At 58.0% G+C, this 18,859-nt stretch overlaps 1 protein-coding gene across 3 annotated transcripts; it reads right to left on the reverse strand.

Moving 5' to 3' along the window:
• Positions 1 to 162: 162 nt before the first annotated feature.
• Positions 163 to 18,859, reverse strand: MAST3 (microtubule associated serine/threonine kinase 3). Of its 3 annotated transcripts, none has more exons than XM_065652576.1 (27): positions 18,724 to 18,859; positions 13,336 to 13,424; positions 12,722 to 12,794; positions 12,585 to 12,605; positions 11,589 to 11,667; positions 11,045 to 11,202; positions 10,549 to 10,624; positions 9,978 to 10,187; positions 9,795 to 9,896; positions 9,257 to 9,389; positions 8,678 to 8,745; positions 8,208 to 8,293; positions 7,861 to 8,069; positions 7,418 to 7,556; positions 7,052 to 7,184; positions 6,776 to 6,941; positions 6,338 to 6,439; positions 6,053 to 6,175; positions 5,209 to 5,318; positions 4,943 to 5,091; positions 4,289 to 4,521; positions 3,991 to 4,191; positions 3,681 to 3,907; positions 3,437 to 3,559; positions 3,190 to 3,326; positions 2,831 to 3,012; positions 163 to 2,732 (listed from the first exon to the last, which is right to left on the reverse strand). In XM_065652576.1, the coding sequence occupies exons 1-27, from the start codon at positions 18,807 to 18,809 to the stop codon at positions 1,729 to 1,731; spliced, it is 4,419 nt and encodes a 1,472-aa protein (XP_065508648.1). In that variant the 5' UTR covers positions 18,810 to 18,859; the 3' UTR covers positions 163 to 1,728. The 3 variants fall into 3 exon arrangements, with proteins under 3 accessions (XP_065508648.1, XP_065508650.1, XP_065508649.1); XM_065652578.1 differs by lacking the exon at positions 18,724 to 18,859 and adding an exon at positions 16,708 to 16,897; XM_065652577.1 differs by lacking the exon at positions 12,585 to 12,605.

An 18,859-nucleotide genomic window follows, 5' to 3' on the forward strand; every position in this document is an offset into this window, starting at 1 on the left:
CTGGGCACCCCCAGTCCAGCCCCGGCCCCCACCCCCTAACCCGGCCCCTATCACCCCTCGCCATCCCCCCATGCACCCCAAACCCCCCCGGGCTGCAGACATCACCTCATGGCTCAGCCAATGGAACAATTTTAATACAACATCAAACTTCCCGGAGGCAGAATAAAGCTGGGCGCTGCGCAGGAAGACACGGTCCCCTTGGTTTATAAGACGTTTTCCATTAAAAAAATAATTTTTCCTGCTATATCCATGCTGCCGGTGTGCGGCTGAGCTCCCTTTCTGTGGTGCCGGTGGGCAGGGGGTGCCCGGTGTCTCCCCCGAATCCTGCTGCCTTCCCGAGACTTTAATACAGACAACGAGGGAAAAAGCAAAGGCAACACGGAGCGGCCCCGGCTGCTCGTTTTTGGGGGTTCAGCGACGCCGGTTTAACGGGGAGAGAAGTAGGATCCGGAGCCTGGCACAAACCGCACGCGCACAAAATAATCCAACACGCAGCCGAAAAATCCGCCGGCTGCTTTGGGGTTGAAAACGCACATGTCGGCGGTGGCACGGTGATGCCCGATGGCAAGGGGGGGTCAGCAAATTGGGGACAGTTCCCCCCCCATTGCCAGGATGGTGCCCGAAGCACCGGGGCGGCAAATCACGGCCGGGGGGGCAAAGCCAGTACATGCGTTATCAAATGGAAACATTTATATCATAGAAAACAGTAGAAACGGGGGGGAAACGCTGGGTTGAGCCATAGTTTGTTGGATAAAAAGTGACAGGGGGGTGAAATTTCCAAATTACAAATGAAGCAGCAGCAAAGGCGCTTGCTGGCTGGGTGGGTGGGTGGTTGCTTGTGGGTTTTTTTAAAGAAATATGGGCTTTTTACGGACGTCTGAATGCACCGACCGATGAACACCGTGGGATGTGGTGGCAGAAGAAATGCAAAGAGTGAAAACTGACCCCAAAATCCCATTAATATTCACATCCGATTGCTGCCCCCATGGGGCCATCTTTGCTTTTCCCGCCTGGAAGAGCCGTTGGAGACGAGCGGCTCCGAAAGGCTCCGAATAAAAGAATTAAAACCTTTACATCTGCTATACGCTTATAAAATGAACCATATGCATCATCATACGATGACCCGTATGCATACAAAATCAGGCACATGCATTCCAGCTCAGGCTGCAAGTGTCTGGGGGGCTGTTGCTGTGCGTTGGGTTTTTTTTTTTAATTATTATTTTAAATATTACAATTACCCCCCTTGATAGGCATTTTTTAGGAGATTTAGGGTGTTTCCAGCTAAAACTGAAGTTAAAAAGTGGGGAAAAGCAAGTGGGTGTTTGCAAGGTTAGAAAACATCATGTCATCCAGCTGGGAACCGCACGGAAAAGCCTGGGGACCCCACCAGGTCCGGGTGGGACCCTGCGACCATCCTGCACTGCCCGTTTAGCTTATAAAAGTAATAAATTAATTAACGAATATTTGCATCGAGTCCTTTCTATACACAAAGGGTTGGGGCCCTGCCGGGGAAACGCCGCCACCGGAAAAGCTCCCGTGTCTCTATAAAAATATCAGCATCTTTCGGGGAGTACAAAAAGCCTTTTGTGGGGAGGGAGGTGAAATGCTGGGGCACCGACGTCCAAAACGGCTCCAGGGATGGTTCATCTCATGGATACGCCACAACGGGAAGGTTGTTTTGGGAGGTGGTAGGATGTCACGGGGCATCCCCGGGTGCCGGCGTGGGGCTCAGGGGTGCTTGGCCCCATTCCACGCAGCACCCCGGCGTGCCGGGACCTGAGCACCCGCTGGCTCCCGGCCCCGTGCCGGCACCGGTGGCGGTTGCTGGTGGCCGGTTGTTCGCTCCCCGCAGTCCCGGTGCTGCCGGGAGCCGCGGTCCCACTGCTCGCACCTGTCCCAGCACGGCGAGGGGACGCTGCCGTCCGGCTGCGCGGCGCTGCCGACGGGGTAGGAGCCGCGACATTCCCACTCGGCCGCCGGCGGCTCCTGCTCGTCGCTCTCAGAGCCCTGCACCGCGATCTGCGGCACCGCGCCGGGCTTGGCGCCGCCACACCAGAGAGCTGCGCCCTGTGCGGCTTCGCTTTTGTCACCGTCTTCGCTTGCCGGTACCGGCTCCGGTTCATCAAAACTCACTTCTTGAACCGCTTCTTGCTTCTTGAAGGAGTCCCGACGCTCTGAGAGGTTCAGGCGCCGCATGACCACCATCTCCTGGTCCCGGTCGTGCCGGGAGCCGGGGGGGTGATAACCGTGTTCCCCAGGGTACGCCGGCACTTCACCCTCCCCGATGGCCTCGCCATCCGCCGCCGGCATCTCCAGCCCCAGTTTGCGGCCGCCACCAGTTTTCTTCTCCGCCAGGATGGTGACGATCTTCTCGGCCGACTGGACGCGTTTGAGGAGGGGGGAGCGGGGGCAGTCGGCGCTGCGGGGCCGTGAGCTCTGCCGGACGATGGTTGGGGGGGACAGGGTCTTGCCCTGGAAGGAATGATGGGGGGTTTTGGGGTAACCGGGGAGCGGGGACGGGGAGCGTTGGGGAGAAGGGGGGCGCTGGGCGGAGGAAGGGGTGCAGGCGAGGGGCGAGGGGGGGATGCTGCTGGTAGATTTGCGCCGTCCCACTTTGTAGCGTTGCCCCCCCAGTTTGGGCGCCAGCCCGTGCAGGGAGCTGGGGCGCACGTGGCCGGCGGGGGACGTCGGGGTGCTGGAGGAGGGAGAGGTGCTCTGTGGGGACACAGCGTCTGGGGGACAAAGAGAAACAGGTCATGGAGAGGGACAGAGGGACACGTGGCATCCCCGCCTTGCCCGGAGCAAATATCCCCCCCCTCGCCACAGGTACCTGGGGGCAGGTCGGGAGCGGGGCTGCGGCAGGGGGTGGTGGGACCGGGGGACAAACTGTGCGTTGGGGACTCCGGGAGGCTTTCGCTGGAGGACAGAGAGTGATGGAGACCGGAGGAGAAGCTGCGGCTGGTGTGCAGGACCGACGACTGCTTGGAGATCTTCTTGAAAAGGGTTTTTCTCCTGGTCGGGGGGAGGACACAATGGTGATGGGGAAAGGAAGAGCCCTGGTTTCTCCTTAAAGCTGGCAACCCAAAATCTGCCATGCAGAACTGGACCCCAACAAACACCCCGGTACGGCAGAGCCAGAGCATCTCCCCCAGGACAAATGCCATTTTATCCCACCCCGGTTGTCCCCACCTGTCCTGGCCGTCCCTTTTCCTGCTCTTCTTGCTCCTCCGCGCCATCCGCGTCTTGGAGCTGTTTTTCCGCGCGGGGCCGATTTTGATGGAGGTGTTCTCCAGGGCGGTTGTGCGCAGGGCCACTTTATTCCCACTCTGGGGGGAATAAAAACAAGTCAGTGCAGCCCAAGAACCAGACGCGATGCCGGGGAGCCGCCGGATCGGTGCGCCGGTGCCGGCTGAGCGGAGCAGCGCCGCTCACCTACCTTCAGCAGCAGCTCCACGACGTCCCGGTGAACCAAACCCAGCACGGACTCGCCGTTCACATGTGTGATGAGATCGCCCGCTCTCAGCCCCGCTTCCTGCGCCGGGCTCCCCTCTTCCACGCTCTGCAATCGAAACACCGAGATTTTATTTGGATGCAAGCCTGAGTTTCCTCCGGGGGTTTTCCCATCGGGAGATGTGTCCGGCGCCACCAGTCCCTCCCCACGCGGAGCCCAGGCCACCTACCCAGACCATATGGTGGACGGTGTAGACGTCACTGTCCCCCATGTAGACGCGGATGGCGCGCAGGGTGAAGCCGTACTTCTTGCCCGAGCTGTGGATGATGATGGGGGGTCGCAGGCTGGCGATGGCGAGGGATGAATCCCGGCTCGGGGAGGAGTCGCGGGAAGAGGGGTTGGATGAGAGGGAGTGGGGGGAGATGGGGCTCATCAAGGCGCCGCCGCCGAAATCATCTGTGAGCAGGAAAAGCCGGCTCAGCCCGGGAAAACCACGCGGCAACCACCACACGGCGGGACAAACCGCACGGCACACGGACCTGAGGTGATGATGAGGGACAAGGCTGAGACGGAGGCGGATTTGGGGACACGGCCAGCCGGCGAGGATCTCTGTCTGTCCGGGATGTCCTTCTGGCTGCCCAGCCGACGGCTCCCGCCCGGCTCCAGACCCCGAGGAGCCGAGTTTTTGGTGCCAGTGCTGTTGCTCCGGAGGCGGATGCGGTTCAGGCTGACGAGATCAGCTGCGCCGAGGTGACGAAGGAGAATTTGGGGACATGGAGAAGCCACCTCACACCATCCCAGCTGCCCCCAGAGCATCCCACACCGGCATCTACATACCGGATAACGCCGATGGCTTCACCGCGCTGCTGGCCCCCGCGTCGGGGTCTCCCAGCACAAATTTGGGTCTCTCCGGTTTGGAGGACGCCACGCAAGGGCTTTCATCCTCCGAGGAGAAGGCGAACTTGGGCATGGTGTCCAGGCTGTAGGTGCTGGGCAGCGCGGCGGGGCTGCGGCTGCGCTCGTGCCGGGAGCTGTACGGCGTGGAGCTGCAGGACGTCCAGGAGCGGAGCCTGCGGGGCACAGCGGGAGGGCTCAGGGCAACCGAAAAGGGGTGAGAGGGGTGACAGCAAACTGCGGCAGGACCCCAGGAGGTGTCCCACGGGCACCTCTGCAAACCCTCGGGGCCGGTAAAAACCACCAGTGCCAGCACAAACCCTGGATGCTGGTACAAATCCTCAATGCCGGTACAAACCCTCAGCGCTGACACAAACTCCCAATGCCAGCACACACGCATAGTCCTGGCACAAATCCTCAATGCCAGCCTAAACCCTTAGTGCCAACACAAACCTTCAGTGCTGGTAAAAACCCTTGGAGCTGGCACAAATCTTGCATGCCAGCACAAACCCTCGATGCTCGTACAAACGATGGGTGCCAGCACAAACCCTCGATGCCGGCACAAACCCTTGGTGCATCCCCCGTCCCGGCACGCACCGGGGCTCCGTGCCCGCCAGCCGGCTCCTGTCCTCGTCTCCCGAGTGCCGGTCCCATCGCTCCTCTTTGTCCTCACTGTGACTCCGGTCAGAGGATGACGAGAGGCTGAGGTTGGAGTTAGCCGCCAGGAATTCGGAGCTGCTGTACACCTGAGGAGGAGACGAGACATCAGCCAAGAGCAGAAATTTGGGAGTCCCCAGGGACACGGATGCTCAGCACAAGTGCAGTGCCCGGTGTTTCAGCTGCCGGAGGAAGGATGGGAGCACCTTGCTGAAGCGATGGGAGCAGGAGGAGAACTGCCCGATCTCCACAGATGATTCCTCATCGTTGGTTTCTTCATCCTCCGAATCCAAGTGGCGATACCTCTCGGAGCGAGCTGAGAGCAAGAGGCAGAGCAGAGTCACAGAGTCACAGAACCACAGGATGGCTGGGGTTGGAGGGACGTCTGGAGATCACCCATCCAAACCCCTGCTCACGCAGGGTCACCAGAGCAGATCACACAGCATCCCAGGCGGGTTCGAACGTCTCCAGAGAAGGAGACTCCACACCCGCTCTGGGCAGCCTGGGCCACGCTCTGGCACCTCAAAGCACAGAAGTTTCTCCCCATATTTGGATGGACCCTCCTGTGTTTCAGTCTGTGCCCATTGCCCCTCACCCTGGCGTTGGGCACCACTCAACAGAGTCTGGTCCGTCCTCTGACACCCGCCCTGAGATATTGATCCCATGGATCAGATCCCTCTCAGCTTCTCTTCTCCAGCTCAACAGCCCCAGCTCGCTCAGCCTTTCCTCAGCACAAAGATGCTCCAGACCCCTCAGCATCTTTGTGTCCCTGTGCTGGGCTCTCTCCAGTAATTCCTTGTCCTTCTTAAACTGGGGAGCCCAGAACTGGACCCAGTACTAAGCCTGGTCCCAAACCCCAGGGAAGTTTTTGGGGGAGAAAATAAGGGGGTTGGTAAGGCTGAGCAGTGTGGCAACAGGATTGCATCTGGTTTGCGACTTGGGTTGTAAAGGGACCAATTTTCATCTCCCGTGGGAGCATCCGACCTGTGGCTGGGATAACAGAAACGTATTGGGGGGCAGAAAGGGGAAAAGGGATGGATTTGGCCTCACTGTCGAAGTAGCTGGTGTCTTCCTCCGACTCCAGCTGGGGGATGAACTCGGCTTTCTGCCGCAGCAGCCCGTTCCAGTCCAGGTGGAGGAAGAAGGAATGGTGCTTCACCTCGTGTGCACCCCCTGCCAGGAGAGACACCCCCGTCAGGGGGACGGGGCAGGACCCGGGATGCTCCCGTCCCCATCCCAAATGTCACGGTCCCTCCTCTATGCAGAGCAAATAATAGACTCATGGAATAGTTTGGGTTGGAAGGGACCTCCAAAGCTCATCTAGTCCACACGTACCAGTGCCCAGGCGCTCGAGGGGACACTGTCTCAGCAACCGTGTGATCAGGTCCTGGGCGTCCGCGGGAAGAGCCTCGTCCCCTTCCGGCCACATAATTTCATCTGCAGGGAGAAAGGAAAACGAGTTTGGGGTGGCTGGAAGAATTTGGACACGATGGGGGCTGTGATGATGCAAGGTTGGTGGAGAAGACACTTCTGGGCAAGAGAAGAGTCCCCCAGGAGATGCAGGAGATGAAAGCATCTGCCCAAAGTGGAAAATCAAAGCTTGAGGAGCCTCCTCACTGTTCAGCACTCTTGCTCAAGGAGATGCAACAAAGTGCTGCAGGGAGGGTGAAAATGTAGGTGTAAAATGGAGGAATGAAGCTCTCCAGGTGTTGAGGATGAGCCATGACCACTGGGAAGAGCGACCCGAGGAGCAGAGCTGCCACCGACACTCACCGCTGATGACCTGCCCGAAGAGCTCCTCGGGGGTGTCCCCAAAGAAGGGGACGCAGCCCACCAGGAACTCGTAGAGGATGATGCCCATGGCCCACCAGTCAACGGGCTTCCCGTAGCCCTGGATGAGGATGACTTCTGGGGCGATGTACTCCGGGGTGCCACACACCTGCGTGGGGAGCAGCGGCTGGTACCTCTGCAAGGACCTTTGCAGCAGGTCCTGAGGCCATCCCGGTCCCCGGTGACACCAGATCGGCCGAGCGGAGCAGGACCTCGTACCTGCTTGTCCATGAACTCCCGAGTGTCCTTCTCCATATGCCCTTCGTAGAGGTTTGTGGTCATGTTCATCAAGCCGATCTTTGACAGGCCGAAGTCCGTCAGCTTTATGTGGCCCATGGAGGTGATGAGCAAACTGCAAGAGAAGACCAACACCCCACAACGATGCTGTTTGCTTCTGAGGAGACCTGGGCAGGACCAGCTGGACCGCAAGACCTCTGGTCCTGCTGCAGCAACGCAAAAACAGGTCTTTGGGCACCAAAAACCCATGACCTCATCCTGCCTTATCCTCCTGGCTTGGATCAGTCCCTCTCTCATCCCCACTCAAACCCAGCCCCATCCTTACTCAGCCCTGACCCACATCCTCACTTGTCAGGTTTGAGGTCACGGTGGACGATGCCGTAGTTGTGGAGATACTCCAGTGCGAGCACGGTCTCAGCGAAGTACATCTTTGCCATGTCGACGGGCAGCGGGCCCATGTTTTTCAGCAACGTGGCACAATCGCCCCCTGTGGGGACATGGGTCCTCCTGAGCATGGGGGGCTCAGAGAAGGCAGGGAGGTCACCGGGAAGGGTGACATTGCCTCTTCTGCCAAGCAGGATCCCAACCAGACTCTCCTGTCCTCCCTTGGACCAGTGTTGGGGAACAAATGCTCTCCTAGGTGAGCACCATCACCTTCATCAAGGGGAGACGCAGGATCTCCCCATGCTTCCCTCCACTCTTGAAGCAAAATAGGGCAGGAGATGCCCAAGTGGTGTCTTCAGTGCTCAGACACTGATATTCCCCATTGCAGTCCCGAATCCCGTTCTCACCTTCCACATACTCCATCACCATGCAGAGGTGTCGCTTCGTCTCGAAGGAGCAGAACATGCTGACCACAAAGGGGTTCTCCGCAAAGGTGAGGATGTCCCTCTCCACGAACACCTGCTGGATCTGGTTCCTCAGGATGAGGTTCTGCTTGTTGATTTTCTTCAAGGCGAAGCGCTGCCGCGTCTCCCGGTGCCTCACCAGGTACACAGCCCTAGGAGAGGGCAAAATGCTGGACCTCCAAACACGTCCTCCAACCCCAGGACTGACCACGCCGCACCGTGAGGCTCAGCCGGAGTGGACTTTGGGATGTTTAGAGATGGAGACAAGGGTTAGGAACTTCCCAACTCACCCGTAAGCCCCATTGCTGATCAGCTTGATGGTCTCAAAGTCCCCCTCGCAGGGCTTCCTCCGAGGAGCGGTGGCCGAAGGTCGGCTCTGAAGAAGACACGAAAAGTTTTTAATGTATTCCAGCGTGCCAGCGCTCTGAGTGCCATCAGGACTTCACCAAGCACCATCAGGTATCACCTCCGAGTGCTCCTCGCTGCCAGAGAACATCCCTCCCTGACCCCTGTCCAGCCACCAGCCCCAAAGCAGAAGACCAAGATGCTCTGCAGGTCAAGAGCCCGCCCTGAGCTCTGTCTAGTCCAGAAGCCAGAGGAGGGACTGTGAGATGTGACGCTTGAATAGAGCAGCCACCCTTGGGGACAACCCGAATTAACATCTCGCAGCCTAAGAGAGCAGAGGAGCTGCTTTGGTGTGGGGTGAGACAGGACAATGCTGGAGGCAGCAGGTGGGACGGGCAGGCAGGACTGTACTCACCTCACAGGTGTCATCGTTCTCCGGTGTGATGGTGTTCCCACTGTCAAAGTGATCCAGCTGGACCATTTCTGCAGAAGACAGGGATGGTTTTCACCTTCTTCATCCTCAGCCCTCACCAAAATAACCCCCCACCAACTACTTTCCCTCCAAACTTGGAGATCCCATGGAGATTTAGCCACATACTTTGCTCGAGCTATCAGATGGAGAAATCCAGGCCATGGCATTAAGAGTTTCAACATGAGGTTAAACATTTATTTTATAGAATTCTCTTTTTTCCATAGTCATCCCCATGTTCTTCAGGAATTATGGCTCCCCTCCCAATGCTGTGGCTTCCTATGGATTAAGTGCTCTTGAGCTTAATCTGCTTTGCTGAACTTTGGGAGTAATAACCAGGGATGTGGGGCTGGCTGGGAGACCTGGACATTGTCCTGGTCCTGCTGTGACCCACCCCATGACACCAGCTCAGCCCTGCTGGTCCTTCTACCACTTCCCAGTGCTCGTTCATGCTTGCCAGTGGCCAAACTGGGAGTCCGCATCCCGCTGCAGACCTCAAAGCCACCAACCCAAGCGCTTCCCTACCCTCCAGCGGGTCCTTGACGAGCCCCAGTTGGCTGATGATGTAGCGGGGAATATCGGTCTTTATTCCTTGGCCAACTTTAGCGTGTCCTTCCGCAGCTTCCAGGAGGTGGTAAAACTCCTCTGGGTCAAACTCCTGGATGGGGAAAACCAAGCAGAGTTGAGGAGCGAGACTTTTCCCCATGTAAAGGGTTGATGGGAAAAAAACAAAGCCCCAAGAGCTCCTTCTTCCAGCTGCAGGAACCACAGCACAACGGTGAGTGCTTTAGAAATTCAGTGCAACAACTAAAAAAAACTGAAAATGGATGAGAAAGCTTGCCAAGAAGTTCACATCTCCCTACTCTGCCAGGAAAAAACAGCTTCTCCTCTCCAAGAAATGGCTTTAATGCCTTTAATGTCTTAGCTCCTTGCTGCAGCCTGGCCAGGATGGTGAGAAGCAGCGGTTTCCATGGAAACCGTGGACCAGGCAAAGTGGTGAGAAGATGCTTTGCCTTTCATGGTCCATACAAGACAAGACACATCAGGAGCTGCAATGTCTTACCAGGCACTCCAGAAGGCGAGCGGGACGGGAGATGATGATCAGCAGCTTCCTCACCAGCTGGTCAATGAACTTCACCTCCTCGCTCTCCGAACGCTCCTGAGCCTGTTGGAGAGGAGACAGAAACCAGGCGTCTACCGGTGGGCTCAGGAGATGACACTGGGCAGGGAACTGCCTCGTACTCACATCTCGGAGCATCTTCTCAAGCTTCTCCTGCAGCTCCATGAAGTAGCGGGAGGTGATGAGAGCTCCCTGGGACTTGGCCAGGCAGTCGCGGGCCAGCTCGATGATCTGGTGGTGGATGAAGCCCAACACCCCGTCTGCCAGCGGCAGAGTGCTGCTCGGAGAGAAGTTTGTGATGGTGTCCTGCAGACGTTCTTCCATTTGGGCTGTGGCCTGTGAGGCAGAATGGATGGTGATGCCGAGGAACATGTACCCCCATACCACAGGTTTGGTTTGGCCAGCCAGGATCTCATTCTACCACCTCCTGCTTTGGGTTTGGCCAACCGGGATCTCATGCTACCACCTCCCACAGCTCCAATATCCATGCGGACATCCTGGCCCCACCTGGAACGCAGCTTCCAGCAGGCTGGAAAAGCTCCAAAGTCTCCAGAGACCTCTGCCTCCCTGGTTCTTGACCATGTCTCCAGTGTTCTCCAACACCCCCTGGTATATCTACCCATGCATTCTGGAGAAGATGCTGTCAGGAGGCTGAGGAGGAATCAACATGCTCGTCCTCCCCGGTCCCAGCAGTTACCTTGGGGAACCGCTCCTTGTAGACATGGTTCATCATCACAACCTCATTATCAAATGTTCCACTCGTCCGTCCAGGGCTGCGGAGCGAGGAAACCAGTTGCATTACAAGGTGCAAGTCCTTTCCATCTACGCAAATAGCTACTGCTCCTGAAGACTAATTTGTTCCCTCCTCTCAACTCCCAGTCCCAAGTGGTTAAAGCTCATTTGAGCTGAGCCATTAGCTCATCTGCCATGAGCAGGGACATCTTCACCAGCTCAGGTTGCTCAGAGCCCCGTCCAGCCTGGCCTGGGATGTCTCCAGGGATGGTTCATCCACCACCTCTCTGGCCAGCCTGGGCCAGGCTCTCACCACCCTTGGTGTCAAAAATTTATTAAATCCCAGGAACAGCTCCTGGGAGGAGCAGAGGATGCAATGGATGTTCCAGCACCCAGTGCATCATCCCGGCAGCACCGTGGATGCTCCTCATGGTGGCTGCTCCCCAAGGTGGGTGCCGTACCTGAGGCTCCTGGACCGCGGGCGCAGGCAGGGCGAGTGCCGGCCCTCCTCGTCCGTGACGCTCTCCGTACTGCGGAAATGCTTAGAAAGGAAATGCAGCTCGTCGGGGGTGGGCTGGTACGGCAGCTGGTGCAGGCGCTCCTGGGAGGACGAAGACGACTGGAAAAGAAGAGAGATGCAGGACATCAGGAGATGGAGCCGTCCCTCTCGGTGCTGGGGTGGAAACCGGCGAGACCACGAGGAAAAAATTCCTCAGAGCCTCTTAGGAGGCTGGAAACACCAATGGGCAGCACCAGGGATGCCGTAACACCCAGGGATGCAGTAACGCTCAAGGATGCTCTGACACCCGGGGATGCTGCAAAGCCATTCACCAAACTCTATGACTTTTTTAAAAGCACATTTGGAAAGCACAATGTGGCTAAAGCACATGGTCCTCTCGAAATGGAGGGGCTGCCTAGGAAATGACAGGGTCTCAGGAGGCATTTCACGAAAAATCAAAGGTTTTGGGTTCTTCTCGCCCGCTGCCACGAGAAAGCAAACGTTACCGAGACAGTGGAGCTGGGGGTGTTGGTCCCGTAGCCAGAGGAGGGGAGCGAAGCCAGTGACCACCTTCTGCCATCAGCCCTGCGAGTGCAAATGTGCCCATCATATACAGGGAAAAAACCCAACATCTAAATGCAAATAATGTCAGAGCGATAAGGATGGGGAGGAGGATCCAGGTTTGGCTGGAATAATAAACCCTGAAATCTCTTTTCAGTATGGACTGAAATTGGGTGAAATAAGAGGGGTTTGCAGGTAGGGGAGGGGGTTGTTCTGCAGAAAAGGAAAGGAATAGTGGAATCTGTTTTTCAATTGGACTAAAATTCAGCCTTCTGGGGCTTTGTTCTAGGAGAAATGGGGATTCCTAAAGCCCCATCCCGAGACAACAGGCGCCACGGAGCTGAGCCCGGTTATAAACAGGAAGGCAACTGCTCGTACGTAGGCGAATGTTTCCTCCCGGAGATGTTTCTAAGGGACGGGGCAATGTCCAGGTCAAGACGAGGACCTTTACCTCCCGCTTCCCGTGTGAGGCCAAGGGCAACGGGAGCTGGACGGGTGCCGGATTCGGCACCGGCATCACCACGTGCCCTCACCACCGACCGGCTCGCAACCCCCTGCTTTGGCTTTTTGCTCCGTTACAAGCGTGAAAAGCATCCGTAAGCCTCCAGGTTTTTTTCCATGTGACGATCGATGGGTTAAAATCAGCCATCCGCCCTCCTCGTGTGTGCAATTAATTAATTAGTTAAACAGGATTTTGGCGGCTGTGCAGGATGGGGAGGGGATGCAGCAAGATCTATGTCCGCAGGGACCTGGCCAAGCAAGTGTCCGAGCTGGGAATGGGGACAGTGTGATGGGAACAGGGACATTTCTGTCCCTGGAGCCGCAGGGGACCCAGTCTAAGTGCAAAATCTACCACCTGGGGATGCACTTAACGAAGGGCTGTGCTGATGCTGGGCAGACATCTCCCCCAAACGCAGCCCCAGCCCGTCCCCAGCCCTCACCTGTCAGTCCGAGGAGCATGGCTGGGGAGAAAAAAAAAAAAAAAAAAAAGCAAAAAAAAGAATCAAAACATATCCCAGTTGGTGGATTAGAATTATTAGGGAATATTAACGGTGTGGGAGGAGGGCTGGGGGCTCACCTGCGAGCGAAGGGGAAGTTGATGGAGGTGCTGGCGGAGAAGTTGCGCGGGCTGTCCAAGGGGCTGCTCCCGGCTGCGGGGAGGGAGGGGAAAACTCACAGAATCATTTTGGTTGGAAAAGCCCCTCCAGATCATCGAGTCCAACCGTTCCCCACCCCTGGCACTGCCCCGTGTCCTGAGAACCTCATGTCCGTCTGTCCAGCCCCTCCAGGGATGGTGACTCCAGCACTGCCCTGGGCAGCCTGTTCCAATGCCCCACAGCCCTTTGGGGAAGAAATTGTTCCCCAGATCCAACCTCAGCCTCCCCTGGCGCAACTTGAGGCCGTTTCCTCTGGTCCTGGCGCTTGTTCCTGGGGAGCAGAGCCCGACCCCCCCTGGCTCCAAGCTCCTTTCAGGGAGTCACCCCAATACTCACCCCAGCTGCTCCGTGAGGGGAAAAAGGGGATAAATCATTTCCCAAGGTATTGCCTCCCGGAAAAGGCACCCAAGGCCAGGAGAGAGCCCACTGCGGCTAACAAGATGCTGCAGAAGGAGAAGGGCTCCCCCACCCCCGCATCCAAAATATCGGGGTAATTTTGAGAGATGCTCAACCCACCCCCTGGGACATCCCTTACCTGTCGGCACGGAGAGGGGGGACAGAGGCCGGGAGAGGGTCGGAGAGGGGGTCCCCACCACTAAGCTCTTCCTATTGCTGCTTCGGCAACTGGGGGAGAAAAAGAAGGAATTAAATTGGGGAAGGAAAGGGCAGGTTTGGGCACGAATGGGTCCATGATGTGCCAGGGGACGTGGCTGTTGTCACCCCACCAATTAGGGGTCTCCTGCTGCAGGGAAGATCTGTCCCTGGTTCAACGCCGCTGGAGATGGGCCAACAGGGTTATTTTTAATGACAAACCGTCTCGTTGAGGTCCCACTTCTGGTTTTGGCTCGCTGTGGGGGGGCAGAGGCAGCGGCCCCCTGGGCAAAGCGCCGAGGGCAGGAATAGAAAAAGGGATGTAAAAGGAGGAAGCGATGGAAATGCCCACGCGGCTTCAGGCCACAACCCGACCTGCTCCATCGCCTGGAAAATGCCCCCAGTTCTGATAAATCTCCTTATATTGGGCAGTCCCCACATCACAGCGGGGAGAACAGTAGGTCCCCAGCCCCTGTGTCACTAAACACCGTCTGCAGCCCACTTTAACCCTATTTAAAATATGATCAGCTCATTTAAGTTCTTTCCCTCTGCCGAGAGGGAACTGCAGATATTTCCAGCACAGAGTAGAAGCTCAAGCGCGAGGACAACCTTCCCCTTCCTCTATCCGCGCTTCCTCGGGCTGCAAATTCTGCAAAGGTGATGCTAGATTTCCTCGCTGGGCTGGGAACAGGAACCCACACAGGTACCTCTAATTAAAGGACATCGTTTAACATCAGATATACCCACAAAATCGAAAGGATTAACCCGAGGCGAAGGGATTCTCGCTATATCCAAAACCTGGGAGCCTCAACTCTTCTGCTTGAGACTCTTCTTGCTTAAACACCGGCTTGAACACCCATTGCAGCACCCGCAGCTGCAAACTCACAGCCCAGCACCCACCGCCGGAGCAAGAGCAAAACCGCAGCTCCGCGCCGCCGGATGGGAAACTGAGGCACAGCAAGCAAACCCGCTCCGCCACGAGCAGAGGTTTATCAGCCAGAAAGCACCAGCTTCACCATTCGGTTGTGCACATGCATCCCCGTCTTGCAGTGTGGGGGACACCCCATGGGACCAGGGGCTCACTCTCTGCTCGGGAGGTTTCATTTTGGAAGTGAAAATAAATCTTTAACGAAGCAAGTTCCAGCCGCGGTGACACAGAGAGAGGCCGATGTTTCCTGTTTCCGTGCGCTCCACCCTCGGCTCCGCAACCATCTTGCGCCACTTCAACCCCCCCACCGCTTCGCCCGATGCATCATCTCCAGCTGGTTCCCATCCTTCACGCACAGAAACCTCAGGCTGGAAACAAGCCCCGGGGCAGAGAGGAGCTGCCGAGCCCTGGAGGCAGGAGCTGGGGCTGCTGCCCTCTGCCTCCATCACCGAATTGCACATTTGGTACCAAAAATGGAGTGGAAAAATCGCTGTCAGCATCTCCCGCGCTGCTCATGCTGAGGCTGCCTCAGCCTCGGTGCTGCCGTTGCCATCCAGCGTTTATTTCAAAGGATGTGGAAAGTGTGTGACAGAATCACACAGAGCGGTTGGGGTTGGAGGGACGTCTGGAGATCACCCATCCAACCCCCTGCTCACGCAGGGTCACCAGAGCAGATCACACAGCATCCCAGGCGGGTTCGAACGTCTCCAGAGAAGGAGACTCCACACCCGCTCTGGGCAGCCTGCTCCACGCTCTGGCACCTCAAAGCACAGAAGTTTCTCCCCATATTTGGATGGACCCTCCTGTGTTTCAGTCTGTGCCCGTTGCCCCTCACCCTGGCGTTGGGCACCACTCAACAGAGTCTGGTCCGTCCTCTGACACCCGCCCTGAGATATTGATCCCATGGATCAGATCCCTCTCAGCTTCTCTTTTCCAGCTCAACAGCCCCAGCTCGCTCAGCCTTTCCTCAGCACAAAGATGCTCCAGACCCCTCAGCATCTTTGTGTCCCTGTGCTGGACTCTCTCCAGTAATTCCTTGTCCTTCTTAAACTGGGGAGCCCAGAACTGGTCCCAGTTCTGCAGATGGGGCCTCCCCAGGGCAGAGCAGAGGGGGAGGAACAACCTCCCTCCATGTGCTGCCCACACTCTTCCTCACACACCCCGGGTACCACTGGCCTTCGTGGCCACCAGGACACGTTGGTGGCTCGTGGTCACCCTGGCATCCCTCAGGACTCCCACGTCCTTCTCCGCAGAGCTGCTTTCCAGCAGGTCAACCCCCAACCTGTACTGGTGCCTGGGGTTGTTCCTCCCCAACCGGTACTGGTGCGTGGATCCAGACGAGTGGTTTTGGGTGGCAAAGAGTCAGCACCGTGCGATACCGAGGGTCACGCCAACATCACCGGGAAAATCGCGGAGGGGCTGCAGCATCCCGCACTGCTCTCGCAGCATCCCACCCCTCTCCCGCAGCATCCCACCCTGCAAACTTCCCAGGACGACAAAGCATCATGTGCCAGGTGCCAGCCGGGTGCTGGGGGGAAAAATCAGGCAAAAAGCTGTTGTTTTGGAGCAAAATGGGTGCAGGGTGGTGGGAGCAGCACGGCAGCAAGGGCAGGGTCGGGGCGATAAGGGAGCGGGCGCAGTCTCAAAGGGCAGGCGGGTGGCTCCGCTCCCAGCTACGTGATTCAGAGCACGAGTCGTTGCTCCCGGCTCCTTTCTTCATGCGGCCGCAGAGAACATTTTTCCTCTTTATCCCCCCAAAACGGGTGCACGGAACTTAAATGCCTAGAGATTTAGGGAAGGGCCACAGATCACCACATCCTGGAAAAATTATTTTTCCAGTGGGATAAGCTCGTGTTTAATGTTAAAACGCGCCGAACCAAGCAGCTGCATCTCCAAGTTTCTCTATGAGATTTCTTCTCTGTGACTTGGGACGGCGCTGAACTGGGGATGCAGGCTGGGATGGGGGAGGCTGGGATGGGGGAGGCTGGGATGGGGGAGGCTGGGATGGGGGAGGCTGGGGACGGGGGTCTGGGTGGGGAAATGCAACACGCTGCCTGGCACAGGCCACGCATGACCCCAGCACATCTTCACAACCCCAGCACACCTTCACAACCACCCCGTCAGGCTCCCAGCATCGCGCTGCGGAGCCACCCTGGCCCCCATCCCACCCCAGCCGAAAACCTGGCACTGCGGATGCTCTTATTAACCCACCCCGGAGCACCAAGCAAAATCCCAAATCCTCGCAGGGAATCACAGGGTACCAAGTTGCGTCAAGACTTATTTCTTTGCGCTGCAAGAAAACAACCTAAAGAAACTGCCTTGCTCCTCGGGACACACCCCCGCATGTCCCCGTGCCACAGTTTCCCATCAGCGGGTAGGAAATGGTACCTGTTACATCTGCTGGCACGTTTTCCTGCAGTGTACGAGGTGTGAACAGCCACGGGCAGCATCCACGGAGGAGAAGAGTCCCATCAACCACTGAACCACCGACCGTCCTGCCCTACACCAGCCAGCTCAGCATCCCCCCGGTGGGAAATCAGGATCCCTCAGACCTCTTAATCCCACTTAAATAACATCATCTGCTTTCTGCCCACTGTAAAATAGGCCAGACCGGTTCTCGCCGTGGATTCTAGGAATACCAATGAAAGAAGAGCAAATCCTTCTGCCCTTCATGAGAATTACAGCCTCATCACACTCAGCTGGACACATATGACTGCCTGGATCATCTCTCCAATTACACATCTCTCCCAGGGCCCCCTTGGCTCAGCCACCCCGGGTTGGAAAACTCCATCCAACGCCTTTTCTCATTTATTAAGCATCTCCCTGGCCCATCCTCATGTGCCGTTAGCAGTAATTCCCGCAGCCTAGGTGAAGCAGGTGCCTTATGGGGCCAGGATCGGTGCTGGATGGATTCATTTGCTAAGCAACCGTGTCGCTTTGTGCCAGCCCACGGTAATATTGAAATACATTCACAATGGGAATATCTCCACTCTGCCTCCGCGCTGTCTTAAAACACCTTTTTTTTTTATATATATATCAAGTCAGAGAAGGGTTTGATGCCTGAGCTGGCTATGGCACCCCAAATCTGCTGGATGGAGGTGCCAGCCCCCACCGCCTGCACCCGGGGGGGCTCAGCAGGTGCTCATTGCACCCCTAATGCATCCCCTAATGCCCTGGGACCCTAAAATCTGCACCCCCCATGGCCCTAGGCTCCCAAACAATGCATGCCCCCCGATGTACAGCTCACCCCACCCCAGAAACCTGGGGCCTCTGGGGATGCACTCTCTCCCCCTCCAGTGACCAAAACCCTCCAAAAAGGTGCAGCCATGGTGCACAGCCCCCTCAAGCCACACGCCTCGGTGTGCACCCCCCGGTGCACAGACCCCCCAAGCTGTGCACCCCAGGGTGCACCCCTGGTGCAAAGTCCACCCAAACCATGCACTTCCCGATGCCCGCCCCCCGCTCTGGTACAAATACCCCCCCAAATTCACACACTCCCGTGTGCTCTCTTGGTGCAAAGCCCTCCCCCCACAAACCATGCACCCCGGTTCACAGCCCCCCAAAACCATACACTCCAGTGCGCCCTGCTCATGCATGCTTCCTCCCCTGCAACCCACGCACGCCGGGGTGCACCTCCGGTGCAAAGGCCCCCCCAAACCACGCACCCCGGTGCACTCCCCAGTGCAAAGCATCCCCTAAACCACGCACCCTGGTGCACCCCCTGGTGCAAAGCGCCCCAAAAACCACGCACCCCAGTGCACTCCCTGGTGCAAAGCGCCCCCCAAACCACGCACCCCGGTGCACTCCCCGGTGCAAAGCGCCCCCCCAAACCACGCACCCCGGTGCACTCCCCGGTGCAAAGCGCCCCCCAAACCATGCACCCCGGTGCACTCCCTGGTGCAATGCACGCCCAAACCACGCACCCCGGTGCACTCCCCGGTGCAAAGCGCCCCCCAAACCACGCACCCCGGTGCACTCCCCGGTGCAAAGCGCCCCCCAAACCACGCACCCCGGTGCACTCCCTGGTGCAAAGCACCCTCAAACCACGCACCCCGGTGCACTCCCCGGTGCAAAGCGCCCCCCCAAACCACGCACCCCGGTGCACTCCCCGGTGCAAAGCGCCCCCCAAACCATGCACCCCGGTGCACTCCCTGGTGCAATGCACGCCCAAACCACGCACCCCGGTGCACTCCTTGGTGCAAAGCGCCCCCTAAACCACGCACCCCGGTGCACTCCCCGGTGCAAAGCGCCCCCCAAACCACGCACCCCGGTGCACTCCCCGGTGCAAAGCGCCCCCCAAACCACGCACCCCGGTGCACTCCCCGGTGCAAAGCGCCCACGCCCGGGGGTACACGGCCCCCCCAAAACCCACGCCCGCCGAGGTGCGCCCTCCCGCCCCGGTACCTCTTGGAGCGCTGGAGCAGAGCGCCGGCCGCCCGCTGGCCCCGGTAACCGGGCGGGGCGGCTCCCCAGCAGCTCGGGTCCGACATCCCGGGAGCGCTCGGCCCCGCCGGGGCCCGGTCGCATCCACCGGGACGGC

This window comes from Caloenas nicobarica, chromosome 27 (assembly GCF_036013445.1).
Source record: "Caloenas nicobarica isolate bCalNic1 chromosome 27, bCalNic1.hap1, whole genome shotgun sequence".
Taxonomy (NCBI): domain Eukaryota; kingdom Metazoa; phylum Chordata; class Aves; order Columbiformes; family Columbidae; genus Caloenas; species Caloenas nicobarica.

What these genes read in the sequence shown, in the direction of transcription:
- MAST3 (XM_065652576.1), bottom strand. Translation starts at nt 18,809, where the DNA reads ATGTCGGACCCGAGCTGCTGGGGAGCCGCCCCGCCCGGTTACCGGGGC. An exon ending in CCCCCTCTCCGTGCCGACAG is followed by an intron (nt 12,795 to 13,335) that starts GTAAGGGATGTC and finishes CCCTCCCCGCAG; the next exon opens with CCGGGAGCAGCCCCTTGGAC. An exon ending in GAAGCCATCGGCGTTATCCG is followed by an intron (nt 4,192 to 4,288) that starts GTATGTAGATGC and finishes ACCTCGGCGCAG; the next exon opens with CTGATCTCGTCAGCCTGAAC.